General features: G+C 47.7%; 1 protein-coding gene across 1 annotated transcript in view; it reads right to left on the bottom strand.

Annotated features, from left to right (window-relative positions):
- The window catches only part of SCARA3 (scavenger receptor class A, member 3), a 22,695-nt gene extending 12,302 nt beyond the window's left edge, over window positions 1–10,393 (bottom strand). Inside the window, exons 1-4 of the mRNA XM_011983875.1 lie at window positions 10,293–10,393; window positions 8,466–8,585; window positions 2,954–3,052; window positions 928–1,971 (exon numbers count right to left, since the gene is read on the bottom strand). Coding sequence (XP_011839265.1) covers window positions 928–1,971; window positions 2,954–3,052; window positions 8,466–8,585; window positions 10,293–10,320 — 1,291 coding nt within the window. The 5' untranslated portion in view covers window positions 10,321–10,393. The remainder of the gene's footprint in view (window positions 1–927; window positions 1,972–2,953; window positions 3,053–8,465; window positions 8,586–10,292) is intronic.
- Window positions 10,394–11,438: the final 1,045 nt, after the last annotated feature.

Below are 11,438 nucleotides of genomic sequence, written 5' to 3'. Positions count from 1 at the left end.
ATCAATCAATCAATCTATATATCTATCCATCTATCTATACACTATTGATTCTGTTTCCCTGGATCTATCTATCTATCTATCTCTATACACTATTGATTCTTTTCTCTGGATCTATCTATCTATCTATCATCTCTATACACTATTGATTCTGTTTCTCTGGGTCTATCTCTCCCTCTCTCCCTACACTATTGATTCTGTTTCTGTGGATCTCTCTCTCTCTCTCTCTCATACACTATTGAATCTGTTTCTGTGGATCTCTCTGTCTCTCTCTCTTTCTCTCTCATACAGTATTGATTCTGTTTCTCTGGAGAACCTTGATAAATACGGAAGACATGAGGTGGATGACAGTAGAAGAGTGTGTCAGAGTGACAGTCTCCCGGGCAGAGGGTTGGGTGGTTGGGAGCATTAATTGGGGGGGAGGGAAGGGAGAAAAAAAGAGGAGACAGTTTTGAAAACACAAGATCTGCTTGTTTCTCTATTAGGACATGGTTAAACAAATCTAAATATAAAAGTCCAGATTTGTGTAATAGGCAAAGTTAGAAGCCATAATACCTTTACAAAAGAGGTTCGCAAGGATGTTCTTTTCCTTTTTTTTCTTTTCTCTTTTTTTTTTTTTTTTTTCAGACGAGGACTCACTCTGTCTCCCAGGCTGCAGTGGTGCAATCATAGCTCACTGTAGCCTCGACCTCCTGGGCTCAAGTGATCCTTCTGCCTCAGCTTCCCAAGCAGCTAGGAGTATAGGTACACACCACCATGCCTGGCTAATGCAAGGACATTTCTTAAAGCTGCCTATTGCTCTAAGGCATTTGCTATTGGATTGTGTTATCCCACTAGTACTTTGCCTAAAACCAGGTACTTCTGTGTCCAGCAAGATCACCAAGCCTCAGTGGAAGCTTTGTAGCAGCCCTACCTGGACCCAGCTCTTACCTCGTAGGATGGTGACGTTGCGAAGGATTTCTCCATGCTGCGTGTCCACCGCCTTCATCTCCTCCACGATCATGGAGAGGTTCCGGACGTTGAGGTCCAGCCGGGCACTGAGCAGGCTGAAGCGCTCCCGGAGCAGATCTGTGGTGCCCAGCATGATGGAGACAGACTTGTTCAGGTAGTAGAGCTCCTCGGCATGGGTGTGGAAGCCCAGCGTGCAGGAGAGCCGCACGTCATCCAGGTACTTGAGCATGCTGTGCACGTGGCTGTCAGTGGCATTGATGTTGGTGAAGATGGTGCCAATTTCAATCTCGTGAGAAGCCATGCGTCCTTCCAGAGACTCAAACCTCTCCACGGTGCGGTTCTGGGCGTAGTGGGTGTGGTACTGAAGATCATGCATGTTCTCCTCATGGTCATCCAGGAAGGATGAGATGTTATCCAGCTGCAGCTGCAAGCCCATGACCTGGAGTACCAGGTCATGCATGCTCTCAGAGTTCTGGCTGATGCGCTGTGAGGAGGCCCCCAGGGTGGCCTGGATGTTCTTGACTGCCTCTCCGGTCTTGGTGGAGGTGGTACGCAGGCCACTAAAGAGCCGGGTGTAGTTCTGCCAGTCGGTGACAATCTTCTGGAGGGTCAGGGTCTCCTCATCCGTCTTCCGCTGGATCCCATGGATCCACTCGGAAGTCTGCCCCACGGTGAAGTTGATCTGGTGCATTGCAGCCTTGACATCGTAGCACTCCTGGGTGAGGTCCTTCAGAGAGAGGTCCAGGCCAGCTGTGGTGGCCTGCCAGCCTCTCACCTGGGCCAGGAAGAGCCCCAGAGACTGGTTAACCTGGTGGATGGAGAAGGAGCAACTGCCCATCTCCTGGGAGATCTGCCTGCTGGTGGTGGAGAGCACCTCCTGGGCCTGCAAGGTCTGGTCCAGCTGCACCTCCTGAGCCAGAAGCAGCTTCTGAATTCCCTCCAGCTCCTCCTGCAGTTTTCGGATCTCTGGCCCCAGCTGCCCAGCTTCATGGCAGAAAGAGCAGTTGTTCAGGGCTTTCGGATCTTTAGGGGAAAGGGACAATAGTTTGAGTTGCTGAAGGGCCATGGTACGACGCTTCCTCTTTAAATTAAATATTTCAGAGCATAAGGAATTGGTAAGTAGCTTCCCAAACCTGCTTCCTTCCTGAAGTCCTGTTATGAATCCCTTCTTGGAAAAGCCTTGCCACCTCTATGGAATCTCATGTTTACCAACTATCTTGACTCTGATCTGAAATGTAGCATTTAGGACATTTTCTCCTTCTCACCACCAAATTCTCAAGAACATATCTTCTTCATTTTTCTTAGGTGACCAGGAACTTCCCATTTAAACTTGATTTAAAAATTTCTCCCAATATTTGTATATCTGTTATCTTATTCAATCCTCTTACAATAATAAATTTGCAGAGAAGGTGGCACAGGGATTTTTGACTTGTGACTCAAGAGGAATGAGGCACAGAGAAGTGGCTTGGCAAATAGCCACGTATATTGGTGCCAGACCAGAATCTTCTATTTGAGTCAGAAAAGAATACCCCTGTAAACCCTTCTATCATTGCTCCTTCTGTCTCATTCTCTCTTAGATTGTTTCAGATTAAAGCAGGAGATAAACTACATCAAGAAGTGTGGCATGACCTAAGCAAATTAATGGAAGAACAGAAAACCAAAGACCACATGCTCTCACTTACAAGTGGGAGCAAGATTGAATATATGTAGACCCTGGGCGTGGTGGCTCACACCTCTAATCCCAGCACTTTGGGAGGCCAAGGAGGGCAGATCACGAGGTCAGGAGATCGAGACCATCCTGGCTAACATGGTGAAACCCCGTTTCTACTAAAAATACATCCAGGGGATGGAGAACCAGCTAGGGAGGGAGCAGGGAGCCGGGGATGTCCTCTGTGCCTAGAAGGCTGATGAAGGTTGCTTGGTGCTGGGGCACTGTGGTATGGGGAGGGTACCCTTGCCCTACCTTGATGATCACTGCATCACAGTCATCAGTCCATCTACTTACCCAGGCCCTGGAGATTTTTCTGCATTAACACAAGTTTCTTGTCATAAATAGACTGGGTCAAGGAGATGTCTTCGGAGAGAGAGTCCACTTTTCTAAAAACTGTAGGGAAAACAGATGAGAAGCTAGGGCAGGGTCTAAGCTCAGAGAAACAGCAGTCATTCCTTGAGAAGGCATGTTTATCAGCCCCTCTGCAACCAAAACCTTTCACCCTTCTCCTCTCAGGCTTCTTCATGGTGGTTAGGGAAGATACTTCTTATGGCCAGAGTTTGCCACAAGGCCCTGTAGAAACATAATCACTCACCCCACACCCCACATTTTAGAAATAGGACCTGATCATAGAATGGAACAGGGGAAATTCAGAAAAATATTTTTTTAAAAATTATTCTTATTCCTACCACCCAAAGATTGCTACCATCAGTGTCTTCATGTATTTCTTCTAGTTTTGTTTACATTGATAACCATTCTTCAGCTACACAGATATATGCAGTGTTCTCCCCTTACCTGCAGGGGATACATTCCAAGACTCCCAGTGGATGCCCGAAACCTCAGAGTATGGAACCCTATATATACTATGTGTTTTCCTATACATACATACCTCAGATAAAGTTTAATTTATATATTAGGCCTAATAAGAGATTAACAACAGCTAATAATAAAATAGAACTATTAGAACAATATGCTATAATAAAAGTTATGTAAATATGGTCTCTGTGTCTCTGAGAATATCTTATTGTACCGTACTCACCTTTGTTCTTGTGCTGACATGAGATGACACCATGCCTATGTGAAGAGATGCAGTGAGGTGAATGACATAGGCATCGTGACTTAGTGTTGGGCTACTACTGACCTTGACTGTATGTCAGAAGGGGGATCATCAAGCCGTGATGTGGCCGATTGACCTTGGGTAACTGAAACTGCAGATAAGCAGGGACTGTTGTACTTTCTTAGGCAACAAAAGCAAAACTGGGATGCTCTGAACATCTCATCTGCTTTCTTTGATGTTGCTTTATCGGTATCATGTCACGGATATTTTTCCATCCAGGGTTAAATCACTTTAACATCATTACTTTTGGTATCTGCATGGCACTCTATATAAATAATACAGCAATTATGTATGAATCCCCTACTGTTGGGGACACTTAAAGTACCTCCTCTTCTGAGCTCATAAATAAAACTTGATATATAAATATAAGTAACGCTTAATTCTAGAAATAATCCTTATATATGATGGTTGTGTGTATATGATAATTCTCTTGGGATAAATTGCTTAAAGTAGAATTATGGGACCCAAGGGTATTAACATTTTTGAAGTCCTTAATACAAGCTGCCAAACTGCTGCCCAGAAAAGGTTATACCAATTTATAGCCCACGGGCAGCCTTGCACTCTACTAAGGGGGCCATGTTGGCCAGTGGTTAGAGCACATCTTGGCAGTAGCAGGACGCCTGGCTTTTTCCAGTGGGTGCCTGAATGGGCCTGGTAGTGAGGAAGGGCATGGGTTGTTCTGAGGTTCAGCAAGTTGTTTCCCACAGATCCTCTTCAGATCAAGTACAAGGGGAAAGAATTAGCACCACCAAGGGCACTGGGTAACACAGCTTCTAGTCCTAGTTTACATCACAATTTGTCGGGTGACTTTGGTCAAGTCAGTTACCCTTTCCTGAGCTCAGTTCAATCACACGTAAAACAAAAATGTGGAGCTTGATGACGCTGAGGCTCTCATCAGCACCAAAATTCTATGCTTTCAAATTATTTGGAATCTCCAGGTTCCAGTTAATACTGTACATCTCAGAGCTGTCAGGAGATTTACTTAATTAGTAACAGTGACACGTTGAGAGAGTTTGGGAATAAGCACATGCTGTTACATGAGACAAGCACTTTACAGTTTACAATAGTTATTATTCCATTTGAGCCTCCCTACAATTAAGATTTCATGCATAGATGAACAAAGATACAGAGAGATTGGGTGACTTTGATTCCTATTCCTATGCTTCATTAAGTCTACTTCCAAGCCAACAGCCAAGGCTCACTCCACTCCGTGTAATTCATTCACCTGTTCATTTCTTTTTTCTTTTTTTTTTTTCTGAGATGGAGTCTTGCTCTGTCACCCAGGCTGGAGTGCAGTGGTGTGAAAAGGGCTCACTGCAGCCTCAATCTCCTGGGCTCAAGTGATCATCCCAGCCCAGTCCTAAGTGGTCGGGACTACCGGCATATGCCACCATGCCCAGTCAATTTTCAATTTTTTTTAAATTGAAATGAGTGGGGTCTCACTGTGTTGCTCAGGCTGGCCTCGAAATCCTGAGCTCAAGTGATCCTCCCACCTTGGCCTCCCAAGGTGCTGGGGTTACAGACATGAGCCACTGCACCTGGCCTTGCTTATTTCTTCATTGTGCATTTCACGCTTAATAATTATAAATTTCTTTGTAAGCCATTTTACTTACTTTCTAGACATGATTTTTCTTCATCCTTATAAAATTATAATGCAGACAATATGGCAAATAGTACTTATGTATCACTTATAAATAAATAGGTATATTTTGGAGGTGTGACTCTATCAAATTTTTCTTTTCCAACATTTAATTTAAAAATTTCTCAAACAATAGAAGGACTTGTACAGTGAAGACCTATGTGCCTATCACCTAGATTCTACAAGTAGCATGTTTCTGTATTTATTTTATATTCATCCATCTCTTTCACCCATTCATCAATCCATGTAAATTTTTGGATGCATTTCAAATGAATTTTTTACAGATGGGATGCACGGTCAAGAAAGTTTAGAGATCAGTGATCTAAACCAGGGGATGGCAAATTACGGCCTGCAGGTGAAATCCAGCCCAATGCCTGATTTACAGGAGTTGCCACCCCTATTCATTTAGACTGCTTGTGGCTGCTTTTGCTCTGCAATGAGTCTGGTTGTGACAAAGATCGTATGTAACCTGAAAAGCCTAAAATATTTACTATATAGCCTTTTACAGAAAAATATGGCCATAATCAGCTCTAGATTATAAACTCCATGAAGGCAGGGTCTGTGTTTTACTAAGCAGTATACTGCCTAGTATAGAATATAGTTCTTGGCCCCCTGTATGCTCTTGATTTAAAAAAAAAATACTTGATTAAAATGAACAGAGTTGGTTTATAATGTCTGCTGACTGATTTTCCCAACCCTCTGGACTTTGATCACAATCCTGGTTGTAAAGCATTGACCAGTCTATTCACACACTCACACACACACCATACACACACACACACACATGCTTTACCCATCTATAGTCATTCTTTCAACAGATATTATTGGGCACCTGCCATTTAGGCCAGGATGGTGCCAACACTGATCTAGGGACTTGGGATACTCAAGCTGGAGGCAAAAACAAAAAAGGAAACCCAAAGTTCTCCCATGGTTCACAAACACGCACTCCTCACCCCGGTTCTTCTGATCCTCTGTCCAGTCACTCTGGATCTTGGGGCAAATCCTGTCCCCTCCCCAGGACTGTTCCCTTCCTCGAGGAGTAGGGCCAGCCTCCCGCTCCGGCCTGCCAGGCTGACTCATGGACGTTATGCATGTAACAGTGTCTCACATTCTGTCGTCCTCTCGGGAACTCTTTAGTGCCTACGCTCTTCTCTGGGCCTGATCCTATGGTTCTTGGAGCTTTGATAATGGCTCCAGGTCCCTTGGGTGCTGTGAGCTGAGGCCCTAAAAGGGGTGGCCAGAAATCTTGACAAGTTCTCTGACAGCAAGTTTGCGGCCTCTGATAGGCAGACCGTGGCTCCTTCCCTCCTCTGGCCTGGGATTTTGGCCACTTTATGAAAGGCCAAACCCTGCGAATTGATTTAGCAGAGACAGGTGGTGAGGGGATTGGGAAGTTCTGAAACCCTTGGTCCTTGAATCTAGCTGTACATTGGAACCCTCGAGGGGATTTATAAATGACTAAGGCCTGGGTCCTACCCAGAGATTTTGATTTAATTCATCTGGAGTGAGGGGAGGGGGGGTACCCTGGCACTAGTATTTTTAAATGCTTTCCAAGGGATTCCAATATCCCCTGACAAGAGGGAAGAACCACGCCTCTTGATGGTGAAATGTAATTGACGCAACTCAGTGTTCCCAGTGCCTGGCACAGAGCAGGTGCTCGGCTTGTGTTGGATTAATTAATGCCTTTGGATTACTGGAAGACGACTTGTGTCTATTCAAATCATTAGTATGCTGGCCTCTTGCCTTCAAGCTAAGAAGGCTGGTAACTGAATATCTCCAGCCAGGGCCAGGACGAGGCGCCTCTCCTTAGGGATGTGCTCAGGCTCAGGGTCTGCATGAGAGCAGCGGGCGCCCCCTCGGAGCCTCGACTGCCTCTCCCTACTCCCGGCCTTGTTTCTAAAATCTAGTAGATTGGAACAAACAAACCTACTAGAGCCTGGATTTTCAAAGTTTGAAGCTAAGTGTGGAATGGGATTGCACTTCTAGCACTCTTAGTGAAATGGGATTACAAACACCAAATTTGTTGTAACCAGTTTACCACAATCTGTCAGCATCTGGAAGGCAGAAGTGACCTACCTCTGGCTGTGTGCTGTGACCTAGGTCAACTACTACAAACCCTAATGTGTATGAGAAGAATCAAACCTCAGATCCCCGGGTCTTACCTGCAGGACCCCCCAGATTCCTTGGTCTCAGCAGGTCTGGCTGAGGGAGACCCAGGAATTTGCATTTTAACAAATACTGGAGGTGAAATTGCTGCAGGTAGGCATCCAGCCTCTTTGAGAAACACTCACACAGACCATGGAAGGGGGCTTAGAAGTCACTCAATCCAGTGATCTCAATCCTGGGTGAACAACGGAACCATCAGGAGAGTTGAAAGATACCGAATTAATTCCACGATTGGGGTGGGGCCCAGACATCGATATTCCTTTTTTTTTTTTTTTTTTTTTGAGACGGAGTCTCACTCTGTCGCCCGGGCTGGAGTGCAGTGGCCAGATCTCAGCTCATTGCAAGCTCCGCCTCCCGGGTTTACCCCATTCTCCTGCCTCAGCCTCCAGCGTAGCTGGGACTACAGGCGCCCACCCCCTCGCCCGGCTAGTTTTTTGTATTTTTTAGTAGAGACGGGGTTTCACTGTGTTAGCCAGGATGGTCTCGATCTCCTGACCTCGTGATCCGCCCGTCTCGGCCTTCCAGAGTGCTGGGATTACAGGCGTGAGCCACCGCGCCCGGCCTACATCGATATTCTTTAAAGCTCCAAGGTGGCTGTAACGTGGAGCTGAAACTGAGAAGCACTGACCCGGTTGTATCATCTCATTACACCAAGGGGACAGCAGGGGTCCCCGGAGGCGGGTGCCTTCCTCAAGGCCACAGAGCTCATCAGTTGTCAGTGTCTGCAGTTTGGATTAGGCATAGAGATCCCCTAGCCAGGAAGATGCTGGCTCTGGGCCCTGGGATACAGATATCAAGTGTCTGTCTTTGCAGGGGAGCTTTTGGTGCCGGATCCCTGACCAGACACCCCACTACAGCCCGGGGTGGGCAAGCCCTGGACTCACCCAGAGAGGCCAACACAGCCACAGCCACCAGGAGCAGGGCCAGGAAGAGGTAAAGAATCCTCACTGATGTGTGCAAAGACAGGTTCTTCTGGCAGCGGCTGCAGCGGGGCCCTGGCCGACCTGTAGGGCATACAAGGAGACAATGGCTTAGGCCAGTGGCCCAGGCCGGAGCTGAAGGGTCAGTTCCATATTCCTGCTCTGGCCTGTCTCATCACATTTAAACCAGGCTCAGAAGGGGAGCTGTTCTCGACCCTCATTCTCTACCTGTCCTACCACCTTTCTCTAGGTGCTGGCGCTTTCTGGAATGCAGGAGACGGAGTCAGGACTTCAAAGAACAGCTCCCATTACTACCATCATCCTCTCTCCATGGCAACTTCATTTGGCCCATGGGGAGGGGCAACACCTCTTCCCTCTCCATTGGTCCTACTGATGACCCACAAGATGAGCAGCCAGCCTGAGACCCCACTGAGTGACCAACTTGTCTGGGCTTGCCCAGGACCTTCTGGGTTTTAGCACTGAAAGTCTCCTGTCGCGGGAGCTCCTCAGCATGGTGCAAATCATCCTGGTTTGCTAAGATTGTCTAGGTTTTAAAACTGAGTCTTCAGGGTGCAATGGCTCATGCCTGTAATCCCAGCACTTTAGGAGGCTGAGACAGGGGGATCACTTGAGCCCAGGAGTTTGAGGCCAGCCTGGGCAACATAGCAAGATCCCATCTCTATTTTAAAAAAGAAAAAAGAAAATGGAAAGCCCCAAACCCTGGGAATCCCCTCAGTCTCTGGCAAACCAGAATGTTGGTTACCAGTCCCCAAACTTTTCGGGGAACCAGAAGTTCTACTGGAAACCAAACAAATAGTCACAGTCCACCAGTGGAGTAACTGGTATGGAGGAAGGAGCGAGCCAGATGTTCCTGAATATGCAGGCAGGCGGCCATCACCCAGTGGGAATGCAGTGATGGCCCAGCTGCAAATTCCTAAGGTGAATTCAACTGTAGCCACACATTCTGAGTACTAGGATGCTTAAAAATCCTGATGCCCAGATCCCACTCCAGGCCAAACAAATAGGAATTTCCAAGGGTTGGTCTCATGCATCCACGGGTGACTGTAATGAAGAGCTAAGGTTGAGAACAACTGCTCTAACCTGCATCAAAGCACTGACGGGCCCCACTCCAAACAGCGGTTCAGGTAGCATGGGACACAATGAAGGAGACAACTCTGGGCTAGCTAGAAGATGGGCCCCAGGGACAGAGTATGTAGCTCTGGGAGATGGCAGACATCCCTGATGGGTCTCAGGAAGAGCCCAGGAGACAGGTGGCACTTGTGCAAAGCTTTGATTTCAGGCCAAGCGCAGTGGCTCACACCTGGAAACCCAGCAATTTGGGAGGCTGAGACACGCGGATCACTTGAGACCAGGAGTTTGAGACCAGTCTGGGCAACATAGCAAGACCGCTGTATCTACAAAAAATAAAAAAATTCATCCAGGCATGGTGGCGTGCGCCTATAGTCACAGCTATTTGGGAGGCTGAGATGGGAGGAACACTTGAGCCCAGGAATTTGAGGCTGCAGTGATCTATGGTTGTACCACTCAAACCAGCCTGGGCGACACAGCAAAACCATGTCTTTAAGAAAAAAAATTCTAAACTCCTTTGACTTCATTGGTACTGCACGCCCAGGGCCATGAACTCTGCCCTTTAACCATCCAGGAAGCAGTGCAGAAAGGACACCCAGGCTTTTGAAACCACCTAAAGAGACACGTCTCTCACTGGCTTGGGGATGGAGACAGGGATCTCTCAGCCCGGAGTGGAGATCAGGGGCAGCCCAGAGTCCTTACCCTTCTGGGTGCACGGGAAGCTCGGCATGTCCTCGTCATCACCCACCAGGTCCTCTTCTGTAACGCACAAGGCATCTCCGTCGCCGCCGGCTGACCTCACTATAACGGAACCAGTGCCGTCAGATCCAGAGCCATCCCAGCCCTCTCCAGCAGCCCCTTTTATTTACCAGTCCCCACATCCCGTGCCCACCTCTACCCCTGAGCCAGCTCACTGAGCTCCAGGTGGCCTGATGTAAGCTGCAAAAAGGGGGTAGATGTAGGAATCAGGTGGCTGAGGAGCTGGGATGTCCTGCCCCTCTGGATAAGGAGAGCTCCCCATTTCCCAAACGCTGGGAAAGACACATGGGCCAGCCCAGCGCCTGCTCTCTCTACAGCTTGTTGAAACCCCTGGAGGTGGAGTAAGGAGAAATAAGAGCTGGCTGCTTGCTACGGCTTAGCGTCCTTCTATTCCCCAACACTTGGTCACCGAAGCAGAATTCCTCTTCTCCAGGACAAGGCTGAATCTGGCTCCAGCATAGTCCCCACCAAGACTCTGCCTCCAGTATAGCTGGAAGGCTGTGAAGAGGAGGAGGCCAGAGGGAGGAGGCAGTCAGAGGGAGGAGGAGACAGGATGGGCACAGATCCCTGCCTCACACAATCTCACCCAGGACCCACCAAGTGTCAAGGGGCCTTGGGCGGAGCAGGTCTCCTGTCAGAGGCTGATTTGGTGCTTATTCCCTGGGACAATATGGTCCCTAACTAAGACCTAAATGATGTATCCCTCACTCAGAAGATTCCTCTAGTTCCCCAGACACCCTTCACCTCCCACTCCTTGTAAGTAAGACCTGGCCTTTTCCTTCCTTCCTTCCTTCCTTCCTTCCTTCCTTCCTTCCTCCCTTCCTTCCTTCTTTCCTTCCTTCCTTCCTTCCTTCCTTCCTTCCTTCCCTCCTTACTTTCCTCCCTCCTTTCCTTACTTCTTTGCTTCCCTTTCTTCCTTCCTTTCCTTCCCTTTCTTTCCTTCTTTCCTTCCTTCCCTACTTTTCTCCCTCCTTTCATTCTCTCTCCCTCCCTCCCTCCTCTCTCTTCCTTTTTCTCTCTCCTCCCTCTCACTCTCTTTCTCTCCCTCCCTCCTTCTGTCTTCCCTCTCCCTCACTTTCTTTCTATCCC

The sequence above is a fragment of the Mandrillus leucophaeus genome, unplaced genomic scaffold (genome assembly GCF_000951045.1).
Source record: "Mandrillus leucophaeus isolate KB7577 unplaced genomic scaffold, Mleu.le_1.0 Scaffold256, whole genome shotgun sequence".
Lineage (NCBI taxonomy): Eukaryota > Metazoa > Chordata > Mammalia > Primates > Cercopithecidae > Mandrillus > Mandrillus leucophaeus.
The sequence above is the reverse complement of the archived record's forward strand: the minus strand, read 5'-3'. Positions and strand labels throughout refer to the sequence as shown.